We start from the raw sequence: 23,629 nt of genomic DNA on the forward strand, positions 1-23,629 counted from the left end.
GGTCATGGAAAGGAAGCTAAATAACAATTGTGTTAAAAACAAAGGTTAACGAGATTAGCTGAGATATACTACAGACACACATTCTGCATTATGTATAAATTTAATCAGACAATCATACACTATTTTATCATTAGTAGCCAATAGGTTATTTTTATTTGGTACGGAGGAAATATTTGCAGAGATTGCAAGTTGTTTAAAAGAGTTCCTGAATGCTGAAAATATTTCTAATACTTAAAAAGTATAGTTCAGATTTCCTTGTTCTTGACATGTTTCGCATAAATCTAAATTGTAGATTTTGATTTTTGCAAGATGAGCAAGATAACAAGCGTGACTAAATCTCAATCTTATTAAGGTTGTTATATATTTACAGGCAGTATGCAGTATTAAATTTCTTAAACCATCTGGAATTTGGAATATGTGGCTGTATAGAGACGTATTGTGTTGTTGAGTGTTTGACAAAAGTTTTAACATAAAGTTCTCCAACGATCTATTTGATTTCTTTTAGAGATAAGAGATAAGAAGAACGTCAAGAACACAAATTTTTTCATCAATGACATGAGTTATTTTTCTTTTCCTATGCTTTGGTATATTAATAGCGCCAGACCATTCCTTTAGCGTTGTTTCTTGTTCCTAGGCTTTTACTGTTGATGGATTTTAATTAGGTTCATAACTAGTTTTGCATCAATATTGCCCAGACCTGGGATTTGTCTTTTTTTAGAGTTTTTATAGCATCGCTAATTTCTTCTAGGCTTGATGGAGTTATTTCTATTTGTGCCATTTGATTCATATTGATTTATTTTGATGTATATATGCTCTTTTTCTACCTCTTCAATTTGTTGTTGCAGATATTGTCCTTTTTTTTCTTAGTGTTCTTTTAGCTACGGCTGTGTTTCTGTTATATTATGCAATTTTTTATCGGAGGGTTTCGACAGGTAATTCATTCTTATCTTTTTTTTCCCTTAGGACCTTTAAGAATACTTCATCGAACAATTTCTTTGTTTTCGTCGGTCTTCTAATGCATTTCTCTTCTGCTTATGTAATAGCTGTTTTTATGAAATACCATATCTGATCTATATCTTTCCCTTCATTTTTAGTCATTTCCAAAACCTGAAATCTATAATACGTATTGTCTTCCTTTCTCTTCTTCTTAAAGTTTCGCGGCATTCCATCTTTTGATTTTCATCTACTGATCTGAGCTTGGCTTCGTACGTCTATGTGCTTGTAGTATGCCTTCTATCAATCAATACACGATTTTTTCATTATTTGTTTTTCCATGGTTTGATTTTCGTATTGCCTTATAGTACACATAGTTTCAAAAGTTATGCATCACCCAAAATTTTCGCTATTATTATTAACTCTTTTCAGAAACTACTGTTATAGATCATTTATAAAAAAAATATAAAGTTGACAGATATTTTTTGTTTTAAAAGAGATGCTTAAAAGAGATGATTAATGAAAAAAAAAAAATTTAAAACTAAAAAATTCTCCCATTCTCCTCTACAGGCAATTTGTAAGTTCATGATGGGTTCTAGGAGGATTTCTTCGGGCATAAACAGCTCTGGAGAGTCCATCCCATGCATGTTCAATGGGGTTCATGTCTGGAGACATCGCAGGCCACTCCAAACGGCGAATACCTTTTGTCTCAAGCTAGTCATTAACCGCTTGAGTTCTATGTGGGCGGTTGTTATCATCCATAAATACAAAATTTTCACCCACAGCTCCTCGTCATAATTTCATATGAGGTTCGAAAATCCGTCTGAGTCAATGACCACCAATTCCGTGCGTCCCCCTGCCATAATACCTGCCCAAAACATAACACTACCATGTATGTGATGGGCATGTGCTAGTTGTGCAGCTCTTGTTTGCGAACAAGAGCTGCACGAGAGCAAAACACGAATTTGCCGGCTATCACTATTTGAACAGATTCTTGTCTCGTCTGAAAAAAGCACAAAATTCCAAAACTATTGAGGGAGCCGTATTTGTCCTTGAACCCTCTGGAGGCGATGCAAAATATGTCTAGGTTGTAGCTGAGGAACTCTTATTGGTCGATGACTCCTCAAAGTGACTCTAAAATTCTTCTTATTGTAGCCAACGATACTCTGACTCCTGTAGCATGTCTGAAGTCTCTTTGGAGGGATGGTACAGACATAGAAGAATTTCTCTGAATGGAAACTCTGATATATCTATTATGTTGCTCATTGGTAACTCGGGGTCAACTAGGGCGAGCTCTATTCTATATCGAATTTGTCTCTAGAAACCTATTCCTGAGAAACAGTCACTGTTTCCGCCACGAACCACTGTGAATGGTCTTCTTCAACAAAATCGATAATTCTTGCACGGTCCAAATCAGAAATTAAATTGGAGTGCTTTTGATAACCTGGTTGTAATCTGTCGAAAAATAGATCCTTGTAATTGATATTGTCATGTAGGTTATGTCTTCCTGTCACCGGTATTACATACTCGTCTTAACCTACTCTTGAATTTAATTCGACTAATAATATTTGGGTGTTATGAGTAGGACAATTGTGTGTAATTCTTTTAGGAAGTCGTAGAATTTATTGTCTTCGGTTGGCGGGAAAATTAAGAATATAGTTAAATTGGCCCATTTACTCCTTATTCTTACTATGCAGATTCTTTGACTTATTAGTTTAAAGTCGAACATATCTGATATGAGTGTATCAAAACTAAATTTATGCTTTTAACACATACAGTTTAGCATATAGAACTGTAAACATACATAACAAACCAACTGATCGCGAAGAAAATACAAGGATCTGATTCTGGATATTTTGTTAGCTCTGAAGATACAAAAATCCGTTTTGAAAAAACTTCAGTGCAGTCATAAAATTGAAATAAGAAGTTTGCAGTCGAGGTCTTAAGTTTAGGATTAAAAATATGACTTAAATCATTGACTTATTAATGCTAAAGAAGGTCAAGGCAAAAAAAAAAATAGATAAAAGAAGAATACGCTAAATATTTGCAAAATATTAAGCATTTTATGGGCGAGAAGAATAAAAAATTTAGTTAGTGGAAAGATCAAGACATGAACTTATATTGTGTATACAGGGTGTCCAGAAACTCTCCTGATAAACGAAGACCGGAGATTTCTCAGATAATTTAAAGAGAATTTAACCGAATTCACCTAGTCCGAAAATGCTTCCTAAGGGAGCTAGGGCTCTTTGAAGATGGCTGCTTGCAATTAGTTTTTTTTTAAATACCTCCAGAACGCTTCTATTTAGAAAAACGAAAACTGGTACGATTATTTATCTACCAGAGTTGAATCGATTCCGTTAATTGCTAATTTCTAGTACCGGTCATAGCCGTCCGTTTTGGAAAGGTGAATGGTTATTTTACCGCATAACTTTTTTGTTTTCAACTTTTAAGCATTTGTGGTATTTGATTATTAGATTTTCAGGTATTCTAGTACTAAAAGGTACTCTTATTTTAAGTCGGTAGGATACACCGTTTTCGAGAAAAGTTTTTCGTTTTTTCATCATGAAAGTTAAATTAATATTGTTTGCATTAGTTGGCTTTGAAATGTCAACAGAAGTATAACCTACGTTTTTCATTGTCAAATAGTTTATTGCAAAATGAGGCGTAACTCTCGACCAGCAACGTAGATACACTGAAAAATTTCCCGATTAAGAGAAATAAATTAATGGTTCCCAAAAAAATTATGAAACAGGGCGACATAATGATGTAACAGCAGCACATGAAGATGTTATTTTAAGGAAAGTTGAGGAAAATTTAGAAATTAGCGTTCGAAAATTATATGCCATGGGTCCCACAATTTCAGAACCTTCCGCAGGAAATATCTTACGCAACGAAAATTTATATCCTTTTCATTTAAAAAAGAAACAAGCACTGCTACAAGGAGATTTTCCTGCTCGTGAAGAAGTCGCTATATTATGGTTACAAAATCAGAAAAATCAAAATAAAAATTTTTTTAGATACATTTTTTTGTGACGAAGCTACATTCACAAAAAATGTAATTTTTAATGTACATAATGTACACTATTATTCGTACGTTGGTGACAATCCCCACGTTGTTTAAGAATTTAAGGATCAACATCGGTGTAGTATGAACGTCTGGATAGGAGTAGTTGACGATTATCTACTTGGACACGTAGAATTGCCTGCTCGTTTAAATTGTGCTGATTATTTACATTTCTTCCAAAATATTTTACCTGATTTGTTAAATTATGTGCCTTTAAATACTCGGCAAAACGGTTTTTACATGACCGCTGTCCGGCCAACTTGAGCAGGAATGTACGAGAATTTCTTGATAATAACTAGATACGAAAGCCACTGGATTGGAAGGGGTGGTCCAGTTGCTTGGCCAGCAAAGTCGCCGGATTTGAATCCTTGCGATTATTGTATTTGGGAATATATAAAAGAGACTAACGGTCATCACATTGAGCATCTTTTGTTACTATCTACATTTGATACTTGTTCTTTTGTGCTACTCCTAGTTTCGTTCCATCGTAATAAATACTTTGTTTTTAAAAACCTTTAAATAAAATTTGTTTCAAATTGATTTTTTTGTTTCTTTTTCCAAACTTTGTTTACGAATTGTGTGCAGCAATAATTGAAACAAAAGGTAATTTTAAAATTATATAAGGTACCTATTAATTTAACTTTTATGAAAAATTTTCAAATCGATTTTTCTACAAAACGGTGTATCCTACAGACTTAAAGTAAGAGTACCTTGTAGTACTAGAATACCCAAAAATTTAATAATCTAGTATCACAAATGCTTAATAGTTAAAGACAAAAAAGTTATGTGTTAAAATAACCGTTGACCTATCCAGCCTATGAACGGTAATAGAAATTCTCGATTAATGGAAACGATTTAAATCTGAAGGATAAATAATCGTACCAGTTTTCGTTTTTCTAAATAGAAGGGTTCTGGAGGTATTTAAAAAAAAAAACTATTTACACGGCGCCATCTTCAAAGAGCTCTAGCACGAAGCATTTTCGGACTAAATTAAACTAAATTACATTGGGTTAAACCGTCTAAAATTATCTGAGGAATCTCCGGCTTTCGTTTGTCAGGAGAGTTTCTGGACACGCTATATATAAAACGAAAAACGCTTTTAATTTATTAACACAAATTATCAGTTAATAATCATCTTCTCACCATAGTTGACAAACTGCAAAACCCTTAGTTTTTTAAATGTTACTATTCCTAATTCCTTATTTGAATTCTTTCGTAAGTATAATTTCACAGGTTTGTGTGCCTTATTCTGATTAAAATATTATTAATAGTGCATCGTCCAGCTCTGAATCCGGTCTGATCTCCGGTTTGTTTTCCTTTGATGTCTATTTCTATTAGGTTCCTGATCAATCTGGAATATAAACTACCTCAAAGCCGGTGTTAACGGTATTTCTCTACGATTTTTAAAATCGTTTTTTATGCATTTCTAATGTTTTGGAGATATTCAAGGTTGTTTCCATTCTTCTGGACCACGTCTGGACCGTTAAATCATTTTTCGAATCTACGTAGCATTTCGAGTAGCTTCGGTTATACATACTTAATTATCTCTGGATATATTCTCCGTCGGACTCGAGATTTTTTTAATTCTAAATTCTATAATAGGTATACCCTTACTGATGATTTTTATATTGAATTTTTGTTTTGTTTCCGTTGTGTTAAAATCTTGTTTTGTGTTTGTTACAATACTTTTTGATACAGTTCTTTTTTTGTTTGATTGTCTTTTCGATATCTAATCAGTAAGGATTTTATCTTAAACAGGATATTCGTCTTTGCATCTCTTGTCAAAAATTTGACTCAATTTTGTTCTGGATCCGTTTGGTACTTTATTAGATATCGGGGATTCGCAAGATCCGTAACCTTACTACAACAATTTTGATAATAAAAAAAAATATTAGGTGTGAATCACCGGGTCAGTTCGGATGTGATTTGTCCATCTCTATTCAGGATATGACCAGACTTTAGATAATAATTTTATAAACAGACAGGAAGTAAAGAAGAATATATATCACACATGGGGAATTCACTATTTTTCGTCGAAAGGAAGTATTTTTGTTGCTTTGTGAAGAGACAATGACTCTGGCCTGTGAAATTTATTTTTGTTTGGGTATTAATAAAAAAACATTGAACTTGAAATTGCAGTGGTATCTATACAATAAAAAGAGGAAATAGATTTGTTGTTTGAGATTTGCTAAATTATTATTTATTTATACAATTAAAAATTGTATTCGCAGAACAGTTAGTCAATGAAATAGAATTAGATTAGATGTTCAGCTCTCGTATTGTAATAAATTATTGCGTATAACATTATGTTTAAATGCAGTTAATTTACCAAGTAAGTTCACAAAAATTTTGACGATTTTTTTTTAAATATAACGTTTTGGGATTTATCCTTAATTTTTTTCATGAAAGTGTTCGCTAGCAACTTGTTAGTACACCAATTACACTTCTTTAGAACATTGTTCTATCTGTAGTAAGAAAATACGACTAAGAGATAAAATGTGGATACAAATAGATTTATTGTTTTTCAAAATATTCTACATGAAGGTCAATAAACATCTGTAATTTTCATATTTTTTCTAGAGTTTATTGTGCTCTATCTATCTAATGTAAAGATCATTGGTGAACATTAATTTAAGTATTGTCCATGATGTTGCAAAATTTAGTAGTAAACGTTTAATATCACTTAAAAATTTTTAATCTTGTTTTATCTTTATTCTATATCTGTATGTTATTTTTTTTTTATATATTATCAATGATTATAGTAAATTTCCTAGTTTTACTCCTTTCAGGAAGCTTAGGTATAGGGCAACTTAAGGTTAGCAATTTCATGTTCTATTTAAACTCAATATAAATAAACAATATATAAAAAAAGTCCCATACTCAACTTCATTGTTTTAATGGGAACTATTGCTTATTTACTTTATGTTTATCAGTGGCGGACTATGGCTAAAGCGGGTCCTAGGCAACTCTGCAATATCGAAACCAAAATTTTGTATAATCAAACCCTAGTTTGGTTTCAAAGCATATTAAGTTCTATTTAATTAATGAGATTTAATGAATGATTCGCGCATGATATAAATTGGACAGAAAAATTATGTGGTTTTATTCTGAATTGGAGTTCCTTATATTTACCTGACTTATTAAATGCATTATCATAACTCTGTCTCCAACAGTTGTTAGTGATGTCTAAATCAAAATTATTTAAAATTCTAAATTTTCTTTCTCCAAGTTGAAATCCCAAAATTTTTTCTGATCTACGTAAGATATATCAGGTTTTGAATCATTAATATGAGAGTAAAATTTGGCTTCCTTTATTTCGTTTACTATTGTGAATTGTAAATCTTTCGATATAATAGAAATAAACTCATCACATATTGTAGACGACAAATAGTTTATAGTATCGGTGCCGCTGTTTGCATATTTTTCATGTGTTTCCTCAAAAATGGATCAAAATCGGATAAATATTCCGAAGCACCCATATAATTATCATTATTTTCACTAAAAAAACACTTCATTTTACCACGAAACGATAAAGAGTATGAAGAAAACAATTTGATTGTCGCTATCACACGTTTTAGTACACCCTTCCAATATTTTTTTATCATTTTTTTTCCGTTCAGTGTCAATATGTCCGGTAGTTTTAGATCTTGTCATAAAAATTAAAATGGAGTTAATGTGATTACTGGAGTTTTCAGGCTCTGATAATTTTTTATATATATTTTCCCAATCATTCGTCCCTTTTGCCATTAGCACTGTTTGCTTGGAAAATAATTCAGAAACGTGAATAGTACAATAAGTTGTTGGTTTCAGTATAAGCTAACGCCAACCAATCTCTTTTAACTTTTTCCGCGCTATTAATTGTTCAAAACAAGTAGGCAATAGTTAATTTTCTTGTGAATTGTTTTGACCCTTCGTTTCATCGAACAGAAGATGATTCCAAAGATACATTTATTGATTTTGGAGGATAAACGATATCGATAATGTAATATCGTTTACAAAACTCTTAGTTTCATCATTACTTTGAGACGATTTTAAGTTTAAATTATTTTCTCCTTTTGATTGATCTTCACTATCTTGGATTTGCTTGATTTTTCCTGCTGGTCTTTTTGCTGAATAGTGTCGGATACAAATAATGTTTTTAGAGTTTAAGCAGGTGAAAATTGTGAAATTGATGAAAATTGTTGTAATTGTTCTGAGGGAGCCTTATAACTGGCTACCTACACTCGAGGGTTGGAAATCTTTTGATTCCAAGCCTTACTTCAAAGTACTTTTGTATGGATGTATCTCCATAGGTTTGGTTCTTCAGTGACCGTTGAAGGATAAGGATTGTTAATGTGAGCAAATATATAAAAATCACTTTAAGTTTATCGACTTATAATTAAATATTTTTAAAGTAGAGAGGCCCAACACGGCCGTAGTGTACTATACAGTGTCAAAAAATTCTTTCTTTATAACACGTGAAAGAGAAAACCGTATGTATAAAAAACCGATTTCGGCGTAGAGAAATATTTTACACATGAATTGAGAGTGTTTTAAAAATGCACATGCCTCAAGGGCGATGTGTGAGAATGAACTGAGCTGATAATACTACTTGATGCGTAAAAGTGAAGATTACTCCCATTTTATTTAGGTGTGAAAACTATTTAAGAGGTTGAGGCGCCAATGAGTCGGGTGTCCCGAGCAAACTTGATGAAATGACTATTTTACTTATTCTACACTAAGAAAAGTCTAAAGAATTACATTTTTATTTTATATTTTAAAAACAATATGTTAATTTCTGGAACATGCTCTCTAACTCCAGTTAAAAATTTATCCAATAATATTTTCGTTTGTTTTGCCACATCTCGATCTGCTTTTAGTTTTTTTTTCACTGCCACTTAAACGTTTATAGGAACTCATTATAAAGACTACAAACTAAAAAGAAAGAAAAAAATGATCTTCCATTAAATTTCTTTTTTACTTATAGCACAATAACAAATAAAATCAAAATTTGTGGTACTAATTTTCGGGCTCCAAAAATGGTGGACCCTAGGCACGTGTCTAGGTTGATATATATCTGTAGACATATACTGTTGTTTTATTGACTTCCAAAAGGCATTTGATCGTGTTAAGCACTCTATATTAATCGTAGCTCTAAAATACATTGGCTTGGACGGCAGAGATAATTGAATAATTGCAAATTTATATTGGAATCAAACAACATCAGTTTTAGTAGATGGTGTGGAATCACAGGCTCTTAATATTAAAAGAGGAGTACGACAGGGATGCCTCTTGTCACCCCTGCTTTTTAACGTTTACTCAGAAAGAATTTTCAGAAAAGCACTTTCTGAAAAACAAGAAGGAATACTTGTGAACGGTGAAGTCATCAATAAGTTGCGATATGCGGACGAAACAGTACTCCTAGCTTCTAGTCATGAAGATCTGAAAACACGAGGCAAGTCTGGATCTGAACATACGGAAAACCAAAATACTCGTAATAAGTAAACAACAGCATATAAAACCGTCTATATAAATATGTAAATAATACCAAACTTGAGCAAGTTGATAAAATCGTTTACCTTGGACAGCAATTAAATTGTTACGCAGAAAGTCCCGGCGAAATTAGATCTAGGCTAGAGCGGCTTTTAGAAGGATGTTCAAGATGTTATGTAACAGAGACTTAAAATCGGGATTGAGGATCCGCCTACTTTGCTGCTACGTGTTCTCGGCGTTACTTTATGGTGTCGAGTCCTGGACTGTGAATAACATCGATCTAAATCGCCTTGAGGCTTTCGAAATGTGGTGCTATAGAAGAATTTTAAAAGTTTCCTGGGTGGAGAAGATTCGAAACTTCACAATACTAGAACGTCCCAGCAAGACTACTGAGATCATACAAAGCATCAAGCAGAGAAAGCTAGAGTATTTCGGACATGTAATGAGAGGTCCCAAATATAGGTTGCTACAAAATATCATGCAAGGAAAAATAGCAGGCAAATGCACTCCAGGACGAAGAAGAACCTCATGGTTGAAGACCTTGCGAGATTGGTATGGTGTTGATACAAGTAAGCTATTTACGTTGGCACTGAATAAAATTAAGATACCTATGATAGTAACCAACGTTCTGAAAGGACATGGTACATGAATAAGAAGAAGTGGTCAATCGATTCAGGCTTATCGGCGTCGACTAGCGACTTCACATATTCCCACAGAAAATAGTCTGGCGGTGTTAAATCGCACGATCTTGGAGGCCAATTCACGGGTCTGAAACGTAAAACTATGCGGTTACCAAACTTTTCTTTTAATAAATCAATTGTGGCACGAGCTGTGTGACATGTTGCGCCGTCTTGTTCAATCCAAAGCTCCTGCACATCATGGTTGTTCAAATGAGGAATAAAAATGTCAGTAATCATGGCTCTCTAGCGGTCACCATTGACTGTAACGTTCTAGTCAGGATCATTTTTGAAAAAGTACGAACCTATGATTCCACCAGCCTACAAAGCACACCAAATAGTCAGTTTCTCTTTATGTAATGGTGTCTCAACATACACTTGAGGATTATCTTCAATCCAAATACGGCAGTTTTGTTTGTTTACATAGCAATTCAACCAAAAGTGAGATTCATCGCTAAACAAAATTTGCTTATGAAAATTAGAATCAACAGAAATCTCGTTTTGGGCCCATTCACACTACGCCTTGCTAGGTGATCGTGTAGCTTCAATTCTTGCACGATCTTGGATTTTGTAAGCTCGCAAACCAAGATCTTTCCGCAAAATGTTCCATAAAGTGGATGGACACATATCCATCTGCTGTACACATGGCGGATAGACTGATTATTTTCTTCTATGCTGCGTTCTACATCCGCAACAACTTCTTCTGTACGATGTCTCTGTGGATGCGTATTATCATTTAGAGTAAACGTGGTGCGAAAACATTCCATGGTTAATCGAATTAATTGCGGTGATGGAGATTCATCATCATCATCTAACCTCTAACGTCCACTGCTGAACATAGGCCTCTCGCATGTTTTTCCACTTAGTTCGATTTTGCGCCATCTGAATCCAATTTGTAGTCAATCTTTTTATGTCATCTGTCCATCTCGTTGAGTGTCGACCTCTATTTCTGTTAGCTTGTATTCGGGGTCTCCATTCCAAAATTCTTTTTGTCCACCGGTCATCAACTGATCTTACTACATGACCTGCCCAATTCCACTTTAGTGTTATTATCCTTTCAATAACGTCTGCTACTCCTGATCTTTTGCGGATAGTAGCATTGGGTATTCTATCACATAGAGAAATCCCTAACATTATTCTCTCCATTGCCCTTTCCGGAACTTGTAGTTTACTCACTCTTGTTCTGGTGAGTCCTTCCACATCTTGTCGATTAGGACCCATATTATTAGGTGTGAATGGTCAACCCTCTACAATGACACTTCTGAATCATAAATTTTACATTTCCGACTAAGAATCATAAATTGTAAGAAGTTTATTGCGGGCGGCCCGCAGTTAAAAAAGGTATTTATTTATAGCTACGGCCGGGCCAAAACGTAAAAAACACGTTTTTCAATCTTATTTTCTCTCGTTATAAGCAAATTTACCTCGCTATAGAGGCTTATAGTTCAATAGAAATTTCACGGGACATCTAATGTACCTCGTTATAAGCGAAACCTCGTAATAACCGTGTTCGTTATAGAGGGAGTATACTGTAGTTTTAAATAGTTATAATTAGCTTTGGCGACAAACTATCTCCCTGTCGCATATATATTTCGAATAATTGTCGCATTCGTGTGGTCTACTCTGTTTTCTGCTAGTGCTTTTAAGATAGCGACTATTTCCATTCTGTCAAATGCTTTGTGGAAGTCAACAAAAATAAGAACCAGGGGTCTGTTATATTTGACAGTTGTTTTCGACATTTTCATAAATTTGTTCAACTAAATATCTTTTTTATATCTTCAGCAGTCTTATTAATTATTTTTTGTATAGTGTCCTAAAAAATCACAAAATTGATCAAATTTGATTTTAGATAAAGGTAGACAATAGTCAAAGATACCTTTAATATATTTTCCAATAATAATAATCATAAAAAAGATAAAATTCCTTCTAAATAAAATATTTTTTCTAAAGTAAACTCGACAAAACAACAACGGAAGTACGCATATAAAAAGAACCATTTTTGTAAGATTACAACGAAGGTTCATGAATGTTAATATCGAATTATCATATCTACGACGTTGAACTGATTTATGCACAATAATAAAGAAGGGGCTTTGAATTGTATGAGGTTATGTTTATTTATTTTCAATTGTATTTTCGATAATATTTTTCTTCATTTAAGTCTTTGGACAAGGCTGTATACAAAATTTTAAAAACTGACTAAAGGTGTAAAAAAGTAAAGTATATGAAACATTAAGCAGAATACTTACTAATTTTGTTTTTTAATAATAAACCTCCTTAGAGCGTCTTAATATTATAATCTGATTAGAAGGATCAATATTCTTTCCGAATTCATTTTTGTGAAGTATTTGCTGTTATGTGTATGCGATAATGTTACTACATTTTCTTACTTCCGTAATTACACACATCGAAAAATAAAGATGGTTTTATATTCTCAGGATTAAAAGTGTAAGGGTTTATTTTATTCTCGAACTAACACATTTGTATTACTTCAACGTCTTTAATGTAAAGTAAAATTTGTTTGAATTAAAAAAAATTGTGTCTTAAGGTAAATTTGCCCATTCTGTTGTGAGAAGCAGTCGGAAGCGTAATGCATTGTGAATGTAGCCCATTGTGGAGTGACTCGTTGTTGAAGCATGTCCCATGTTCAATATGATTGAGGTCTAGGGATTGTGCTGGCCATGGCAAAATATCAATACTTTCGTTGGTCAATCAGTTTGATACAATACGTGTGACATGCGGAGGAGAATTATCATGCATATGCTGAAAATTTTAAAAATAAGATGAAAATAAGCTAATTTTTTAGAATTATCATGCATAAGCTGAAAACTTTTAACAACGGCACTTGCAAACTGATGAATAGTCGGTGAAATAATGGTATCGTGGTACTGCTGAACTGTCAGGAACCGATTTAGAAAAAAGAGTTCGATCTGCTGCCCATGATTATTACGCCTCATACACCACCTCGGCATCTGAATGGTCTTCGACTATAAAGATTGACTTCATGTTGAAGATTTATTACATTATATCGACCTATAGTTATTTGGTGTACCGCTGTAAGTCGGTAATCCTTACAGATGCTGTAGTTGTAGGTTGTCTTGTATCTATGCTAAAACTAACAATTGATCTTGAGCTGAAGTTATAATACGTTCCTGCCCTGGATGTTGCTCAGCTGGACACCAAGTAAGTACATCGAAAACGTCGCCATAATCGGCTTAACATTATGGTAGACTTTCATGGGCTCAGCTACCTCAGTTTTCTGCATGCTAGCTTGAAGGAGACCTAATTAAACCCAATTAATTCAGTCCAAAGTTTCATCGTCCAAGATATCGTTCCTTCGTAAAATACAGCAATTTTAACGCACCTTCTAAATAAGAACATTACCTGTAGTTTTATACTGGTTTTTAGAGGAGATGGAAAATACTTAGAGTTATTAGTAGTTTAATATCCAAATCATGCCCAATTACACATTTTTTCCTCAATGTCTTTGTGCCTTTTATGTAACAAAGTGTTTAGCAGTGACGCTATAAAGTCATATAAGCTGGAAGATCATCTAGTAAGAAGATGTGACTCTGATAAAACAGATAGAGATTTCAAATATTTTCGAACACTTACAGGGAAACTTCAGAAGAGACCCACGCTGTACAAAATGTTTGCTTCGACGTAACAAAGAAACGATGATGGTTTGCGAGTGTCTTACAATGTTTAGCAAAATCTGGAAAACCGCATACTATAGGAGAACAATTAATTTTGCCGGAAGTTGAAGAGTTTTTAAAAACGATTATACAAAAATTTGCATCTGATAACATTAAAAATAATCTTTAAGCAGCAACATAGTTCAAAGACTTATTGATGAATTGAGTTATGATGTTGAAAGCTTCTTGTATGATTATTTGACCCATTTCTCTATACAGCTGGACGAGTCAAGCATTATTATTGGCATATGTTCGTTTTATTATAGATCAACATATCAATGAAGAATAATTGCTATTTACGAGAACTTTGACAACCGATACTAAGGGCGAATCAATATATCACGTTTTGAAGGCTTACTTCTTGAAAAAAGCAATTCCTACATCAAATATTATATCGGTAGCTACAGATGGAGCACCTGAGTTGGCCGTTATCGTGATTTTATAAATTTTTTAAAATAAAATGTACCAGAAAAGTATTAGCAATACACTGCGTCATCTATAGACAACATTTAGTTTATAAAAATTTGAATATAAGATTGTATGAATCTCTCCAGCTGAATCTGAGACAATGCGTTGAATACGCGCTTATTTGTGCAGTTCTGTGAAGAAATTGGGCGAGAACTTCCACCAATTACTTCTTTACACTAATCTATGCTGGATGTCGAAAGGCTTGCCTTACAAGATTTTTTACACTATTTTTTACTATTTGAAACTTTTTTAAGAATTTCTCGATAGAAAAAATGAAAATTTGAAAGAAAATTTATTGAAGAGAAAAACAGACATTGCAAGGTAACAGTTTAAATTTGATGAAAACAAAGTCGATCATTTCAGCGTTGCTTGCCTGAGTTTAACTGATGAAGCAAAACATTGCACGGTACGAATTTTCCCAGTTCTCCAATTTGTCCATGGTAATCCGACAGGAAGACGATGTTTTAATATATGTCCAAAATTTGAAGGCCATCTATTCAGATTTTGAAACTAGATTTGAGGATATTCTGACGCTGGTAATACCGCAATGGATTATCAATCGATTTAGTGGCATTGACGAAACGGATGATCATTATAAGAGAAATTGATTTGAATAGCCACTAACGATGAACTTAAGGTACAGTATAAAAAATGATATCAACACTTATGGCTTCAAAAAGACATACCTGTTACTTATCCCGTATTATGGAATACCGAGAGGAAGTTTTTAATTGGTTTTCCATATTCATACCTAGTAAAAAGGGGTTTCAGCCCAGTTATCCCAAATCTCATGACAAAAAAAAACAAACTGGACATCATTAACAAAGGAGATTTGAGATTAAACATACCTAAATTAATGCCAAATATTAATAATTTATTATTAAACCATTAAGATCATTACTCCCATTAAATGAATTTATCTTTTGCTTAGTTTTTTTTTTGGGGAACAGATACAATATTTTGATTTAAATTTGATTAATAAATGTGTGAAAAGTGTTCACTACTGTTATAAATTTAAATCTTTCAAAATGAATAACAGGGGGTCTATCTAAAATCGAAAAACATGATAAGGGCTCTACGAGAGAAAAAAGTTTGAGAACTTCTGGTTTAGAACTTGAAAAGTTTTACGCTACTCACTCTTCGTACTAACTGTGTTATAAAACAGTTAGAAAGCTTCGATATTCACTTAATGAAGCAATAGGTATTTGTGGCTTTTACCGTACAGAACAACACAAATTACGACACTTTAAATGACAATACTCTGTATATATTATTGGAAAACTAATTGAAACAAAGAAACAAGCTAAAATCATCTAAAATGTAAGCAAGTACGAAAACAGGTACATATTTTGTTAATATAAAGATGGAAAGAGTGTTCTTTGTACACTCGCGATCATAAAATCCGGGTCACCTTGAAAATCACCGATATTTCATTTTTAACGAGCTTTATCGTAAATAATAATAACACAAATACAAACTAATGCATGTTTCTGAGAATTTTTGCGGTTTCCTTTGTAACAAAGAATTCCAATAGTGCCGATTTCGCGGTAAAGTACACACTTCCCAAAATGAACGCTACCTGTAACTCCGCTTGTTTTAAATGTCTCGTTTGTACTTCAACTTTCTGTTCAAATGCAACGGACAAACGTTTATTATTGCCACCATTAGTGTTTATTAGTGCCATTAATAGTGTTTATTTTTTGACAAAAATGCCTTTGACTGTTGTTGAAACGGCACAAATTGTTGCACTTGTGGAATACGGTCACACTCAACGGCAAGTCGCAAGAACTGTTGGCGTAAGCCTTTCTACGGTTCAACGAGTGCTTCAACGCTTTCAGAAGGCAATATTGCTAACCAGGCGACCTGGCTCTGAACGAAGAAGAAGGCCCAAGGCACTAGATGACCGTTTCCTTGTGTTTCAGGCTTTACGAAACCGGACCTCAACTGCGGTTATGCATCAAAATCGTCTAGAGGAAGTACGAAATCGCAATTTTAGTGTTGCATCAGTCAGAAGAAGACTTCGTTCTTCTTGACTATCTTCTCGGGTAATGGCTAGAGGACCGCCACTTCGCCGGGTGCCTCGAGTTGCACGATTAGCTTTTCCTCGACAATACGCGCATTGGGGAATTAACGATTGTAGCAAAGTGTTATTCTCAGATGAATCCCGTTTCTGCCTAACTGGATCCGATGGACGTGTAAGAGTTTGGAGGAGAACCGGTGAACGATTTTCACAAGCTTGCATTGCTCCAAGAATGCCATTTGGTGGAGGCTCGGTCATGGCTTGGGGAGGTATATCTTCCGACTTCCACACAGAGTTACCCTTCATCGAAAATGGGTCCCTAACTGCACGAAGGTACATTACGGAGATTCCGGAAGAACATGTTATGCCCAACATGGCAGGGCTTGGAGAAAACGCCGTTTTTATGCCGGACAACGTGCGACCGCACGTTGCCAGGATCAGTATGTAATACTTGGACGAAGTTGGAATTACCAGCCAGCTAGGTCTCCGGACCTGAATCCCATCGAACATCTCTGGGACGATTTGAAAAAACGTATTCAAACCCATACACCTCCTCCTAACAACGGACAGGAGCTTAAGGATCTGTTAGTGAGAAAGTGGAATAACATACCACTACATGTAATCCGGAGAAAAATTGAGAGTATGCCCCGTTGTCTGCAAGAGGTTATTAGAGCAAGGGGAGGCAATACACGATATTGGTCACTGAAATTTCACTGATTTTTTTACCACGTTCTGTATTTTCCATTTTCTTTCGTATGTCTGTTTTATCAACAATTTGATTTGTTTTCTGTTTTTTTCAATAAAAACAATAAAAAACCATTTTTTTCTTTCAAAACAAACATTGATGACAAATAAAAAATACATTAGCCAAAAAAAAGGTTATTACTGCACCAGAGGCAAAAATATTTAAGAAACTTGAAATTTTGAAGATGACCCGGATTTTATGATCGCGAGTGTATAAATTCCAAAACATAACATCATGTTATTTTCTTTTTATTGCATTTTCATATTTCGATAGCTAGCTACACTTCAGTTACTTTTGTATTTAGATATGTAATTGTTGAGATAAAGAAACAATTGTTTAACAAAAACTGGTTCACCACTCACCTTGATTGAGGTAAACAGGAGTGTATCAAGTATCATACTTTCATTGCGAAGGTAAGATATCGACCTTTAATAGATTTACAAAGATATATTTGTCTCAGGTTTAATTCCAAGAAGAAAATATAAAACATTAAAAAATAATGTTTCTATTAGAACGAAGATATCAAGAACCCATTAATACCCACAACTATGAAATTTTATTGAAATATTTCAAATCAATGTTTTGTGTTACAAAATTATTAAATATGAGATGAAAAAATGTTAAAAATTGAAATTTTTTTTTGATATATAGTTTATGATTTTGAGAGTGGGTTGTTAACGACCTCTTGGACACTTACTGAACTAAAATAAAAAACTAAAACTAAAGTTGATAACTATCACATGCTTCCGTATTCCAAAATTCCGAAATTCCGCTTTCTCGCTTAAAATGTAGATTGTCTTGATCATATCCATAAGAGCAGGCTAGTTGACTAGCATTAGTAACACATTCAATGTAATATTGGGATATATACCCTCTCTTACCAATTACCTAACTCTACTTTCATTTTGTCTTTGGTAGAAAATCGTTGCATTTTTGCAAGCATTTAACTCCCGAATTCATTTGACAACACCGTTACGACAATTTATCTTTCCATGTTATACCTAGGATACTTTTGTCTTTATCTACCACACTATCCATATTTTCCCTTGTTTAGTAGAACAGATTCTCCAAAACCCTGGGGTTCATAGATATTTCTTTGTTTTTTCGTTCTTGATAAATGTCAAACTGTAAGCAATAGCCTAACTGGTACACATGGCCCAAGCTTTGTAGCCGAATCTAATTGGCTCACCGCGAGAAACTAGTGTATTGTGCAAAAGTGCTTCTTCCCAAAACATTCAGCGGGTACAGGGACGTACCCGCTAACCAGAAGAATTCCGATAAATACATACAACTCTTTGCTTTAGAGTTCAAATCCAGGAACATTTTTTGAGTAGCGTACATAAAAGTTTATTTCACTAGTTCTTCTACGGTAAATGTCGCTACGGTAAATGTTCAACACAGTTAGGAAGATTCGACAGAATCGTGTCTATGAGAAGGTTCGATTTTGCCTTGATACAAGACCTATGGATATACCAGTATATAGATAGCTCCCAGAAAAAAAAAATATCGGAACTTCGGTACCGTTCAATCTGCTGATCATTATGATTGCCATTCAGTTGAAGTAAGACTCCTCCTTTCTTCTTAATCTTCTTCCGCAACTATTCGTATTCTAAAAGTTTATTTAAAATCCTTTATAAAAGGTAAATAATTTAAAATCCTCTTCGGGATACATCACAGAACGTTTTCGAGCTAAAAAGCCCATCATCAGTGTTTTGTTACTAGGTTCAGATAGTAAAGCCACTAAATAAATGGGCAAAAACCTTTTAGATCGTACAATATGTTGTGATGTTTAAGTATTTCTAAGATATTCAGTTCAAATATCACAACATATTTTTAAATAAAATGTAAGACATATGTATTAAATTTTGTACTATCTAAAGGGTTTTTATCCAGGTATTTAGTGGCTTTACTCATGTGCACCTAGTAACAAAACACTGATGATGGGCTTTTTAGCTCGAAGGCGTTCTGTGATGTAGCCTGGAAGGGATTTTAAATTATATATCTTTTATAAAGGATTTTAAATAATATTTTGTGATTGATGGTATACAGCCGACTACAGGAATTTAATTTTTCTTGTGGATTTTATTCGTATTCTGTGTAATTATTGTCCACATGCTAAATGTTGATATTTATATGGTATCTGTAATTTCATTTATGATGTTATTGTGTCTGTGATCGAGCAATTAGCTCAGTTTGCTTCTCGCAATCTACAATATTCCATTCTCGCCTCGCCCTTATACGATGTGCAGAAGGGGAAGGTCCAATATGGCATCCATTGCTGCTGTTAGTATGCCCTCGGAGCCCTTGTAATTCCAAGACAAGCAAGTCTTTGCACGTTGCTTAATTTGAGGATGGCATTTTTTTGCTGCAACATTGGCCACCATAATTCTGATAGATATGTTATTTTTGGTTTTACCACTTTTTTATACATCCGATAATATAACATGTCTGGTTTTTTTGATTCTTGCTTAGCCCCCCGCATATATCTTCTTATGCCGATTAAGTTGTGACTCAGTTTATTTTTTTGTTCGTTTTACTAACGTGAACTTCCTTTACAGTTCTTCCAATAGTTTTTGCAATTGGATGCATTATGTTTTTACTTTTAACAAAATAGAAAAATTCGATGACTTATCTGAACTCACATGAATATTTTTTCAGGATCAGACTTTTCTTTATTTTATAAATATTAAAATAATTCGAATGCCTTTGCAATGTCTTTTATTACACCTATACCATAATTCTAATATCCAACAATAGTAAAACCATTTAAATAGCGATATATGCTACTAACTCTTTTTATCTCGAGTTTTTTCTTATTTTGAAATATTACATCAGATCTATGTAAAAAGCATTCTTTTCGCTTTCCTTCTTAGGAGATTCATATTCATCTTCTATCCTATTATTTTTTTACATACTCTGGTAGTATTTCAGTCCCTTCCGGTTTTGGTTGATTTATCATAGAATTTTAAAAATGACCCCTCTACATCATTATGTAAATTGGTCCGCATCGGTGAAATTTGGTTGAGGTTGTTTATCTTTTAGATTATTTGTCATTAACCGAAACTGTCCCTATGAGTATAGATACAATGCCCTTGTTTCCGGTACACTGGCTGGTAAAAGATTCCAAAATTATACATAGATATAAATGTGCTATAAAGTCTGTAAAATAATTACACTCAGAGAAGTAATTAAATCATGTGAAGGTAATTAATAGTCGTACCAATATATATATATATATATATATATATATATATATATATATATATATATATATAGATATATATATATATATATATATATATAGATATATATATATATATATATATATATATATAGATATATATATATATATATATATATATATATATATATATATATATATATATATACATATATATCTTATCGCCATTTCTCTTCAATGTCACTCCGAGGAAATATTAAAAAAAACTTGAAAATGCAACAAAGGGCATTCAAATAAACGCTGAGTTCACTAACAACATAAAATATGCCGATGACACGGTGATTATTTTCAGTAGCATAGATTAATTACAACAGACCATGGAAATGTCTTATGTTAACAACATAACATAAATAAGCGTCAACATTCCTTGAACCGTCATCATTTTAAGTAACCTTTCCGGAGACCTGACGATAAACAGCAAAGTTTAGTTATCGAAACTGATCATCCAAGCTTCAACAAATAGATTGTGAATAAGTCTAACATTTTTCTAACCTTTTTGACACTGATGGATCTTTTTAACACCTCACTAATCACTGGATAAGCAAATTTCAGCTTTTGTTAATCTTCTTTAGCAGACATACCAAAAATAGAATAACTTTAAGTGAATTATGCTTGTTTCACCATTACTTTGGTTGTAGTCTATATGGCTTTATTTATTGACGAATAAATGGATGAACTGATTTCCAGAGGTTCCACACTAAAGCTTGTCCTATTCCACACTAAACCATGGAACGGAGGGACACTGTTTAAACTCCATCTTTTGTAAGGAGACAGTTGGACATGTTTCATCATCTTAATAACAAGAAATACACCAGAAATCAAGAAAACCATATTATAGCTTTCTCAAAAATAAAAGCACAAAAACTACCAAAGAAACACCTATATCGGCTAAGGTGTGGTCAATCAAGCGAGACGTCGTCAAAATCAGAATGATGTTCTCAAACTCCCTGAGTCAACAGGGGACACTGCTTTTGCCGGTTAAATGCAAAATTTCTCGACCTTGGACTTTTTCTCGCCTATTTGGATATTATTTTAAAATTCATACGGGATTAAGAGAGAAAAACGAAATAAAAAAAAGACAGTAGCTATCTCGATAGAAGAATCTGGCGGTATAAATAAACATTTAGATTGTGCTTATTCTCTTCGAAGATTTTAAGATGCAATTCTCGAAGGGGTAATTAAAAACCTTATGAAATTTAAATGATATACAGGGGGGAAAAATGCTAAAAAACGATTCACGGCGCATGGTCTCATTTTGTAAAAAGTAAAAGTTAATACAGTATCTGTAGCAAAGCCTCGCCACCATTCTTGTAGAGCTCACTGGAAATTTGATAAATTTCTGGTGATTTATTATTCTTAAGCTTTTTAATGGCTCCTCGTTAATGGCAGCTGGTCTTTCATTTGGGTGGAATAGATTCCAGATTAAAATGTGGTATGGGTAATAAATTAGTAAGCCTGACTTTTTAATATATCGGTTACGGGGTGGAACTACTTGCATAGTGGAGAAACAGATTGCATGCAATAGTATGGTAGTTTTACTTCAAATCTCGCGATATTCTGTGGATATATTTGCGATACTTAATGATTTCTTATTCTGCGTATTTTTTTAAAGACTACAATCGGTTGTATTTAGTTTGTAAGGGAAAACTTGGCAATAGCCAATAATATTAATTGATAATAAAATAACTCTTTTCTGAACTAACAAATTATTTTTTATGCTTAGGGAACCCCACAAATTGCTGCTAGTATGGTCGAGGCGATCGAGAAGAGTAACTTCTGTGCCAATGAACTGGGAACGAACTCTACAAAACCCTTACAAAGGCTTAGTAGTTTGGCCAGTTCCCGAAAACCACCAGGTTGCGGTTACGCTCTTCAAAGATCCTAGAACGAACGAGCTGGAAGACAAAGATTGGTCTTTCATACTTGAAGATGTAAGTCATTTTTATATCACTATTTTTACTTTTAAACTAATTAAAATACAGATTTCTAACTCTGATATTATAATAACTATAATATTATAACACAAGTAGTAATAATAAATAACGACTAGACATAATATGACAACAGGCAACGATCCGAGTTGTCGTTCTGAGGAAGGCCCGAGGGAAGCGAATAATTTCAGCGATTAACCTCTGTTCGAAAAACAACTACAACTATTCAATCGCAGACGAAAAGTGAGGAATAAATCATTCTTGACCACGGCCTTTAGCTCGCAAACCGATGTATTATTAGAAAACACTGGCCGTGAAAGACTACTCTTTGTTTGAATTTCGTTTCATTTACTTTATTTTTCATCTTCTTAACTATATTTAGATTGTGATAAGATATTATAAATTTATGGTTATGATTGGACGCATTCTACATAGACTAGGGTATATGTAGTACACGTAGTAATTTATTTTCTCGGCTTCAAATGGAGCAGTTTTCTTCTTCTTTTTTAATCCGATGTAACTCGAATAGATACACCTAAATGACGCATTATCAAATCCCAAAGATGTTTTAGTTCTGTTATGAAGTTACAAAACGAGTACCCATTAACGCTCTAAATACAAATATTCCCATTCGAAAGCTGTATAATTAGTTAAAGAATCTTTGATTATTAATTACAAATTAATTTTTTTTTTAATATTTTTTTATGATACATTAATAATAACTCCACAACAATATAATTTTATGTTTTTAGATTTAATTTATAGAATTGAAATAAAACTTATTATTTATTTCATATAGAAAGTAATTTAGAGATCTCGGTTATGTAGGAGATAATTATAAAAGTCGTCCTGCAATTGGTGATGATGAGCAGTTGAATTTGTTATTAGGTAACTGTTCCAGAAATGAACATATCATTTTAAAATATAAAATAAAAATATAGTTCTTTACACTTTTCTTAGTGTAGAATAAGTAAAATATTCACTAATATCAAGTTTGCTCGGGATACCCGACCAGGCGCCACAGCCTCTTAAATAGTTTTCACACCTAAATACAAGAGGGATAATTTACACTTTTACGCACCAAGTATTATTTTATTAGTTCGTTCTCAAGCATTGCCCTTGAGGCATGTGCATTTAAAAACACTCTCAATTCATATACAAAATATTTCTCTACGCCGAAATCGGGCATTTTTTTCTCATAAATACGGTTTTCTCTTTTACGTGTGATAAAGAAAGAAGTATTTGATATTGTACTGTCAGCTACGGTCGTTTTGAACCTCTCTACTCTAAAAATAGTTAATTATAAGTCGATAAACTAAAGGTGATTTTATTTCTCTGGAGTTATATTTGCTCACATTAACAATCCTTATCCTTCAACGGTCA

General features: G+C 33.4%; 1 protein-coding gene across 4 annotated transcripts in view; it reads left to right on the forward strand.

The window, feature by feature from the left end:
- Positions 1 to 23,629, forward strand: part of LOC140431516 (EH domain-binding protein 1-like) — a 95,367-nt gene that overhangs the window by 20,621 nt on the left and 51,117 nt on the right. For all 4 annotated transcript variants that reach the window (XM_072519424.1, XM_072519434.1, XM_072519439.1 and 1 more), the window contains one exon: positions 22,039 to 22,246. In XM_072519424.1, the coding sequence (XP_072375525.1) occupies positions 22,039 to 22,246 (208 nt within the window). The remainder of the gene's footprint in view (positions 1 to 22,038; positions 22,247 to 23,629) is intronic.

Source organism: Diabrotica undecimpunctata, chromosome 1 (genome assembly GCF_040954645.1).
Source record: "Diabrotica undecimpunctata isolate CICGRU chromosome 1, icDiaUnde3, whole genome shotgun sequence".
NCBI classification, from domain to species: domain Eukaryota; kingdom Metazoa; phylum Arthropoda; class Insecta; order Coleoptera; family Chrysomelidae; genus Diabrotica; species Diabrotica undecimpunctata.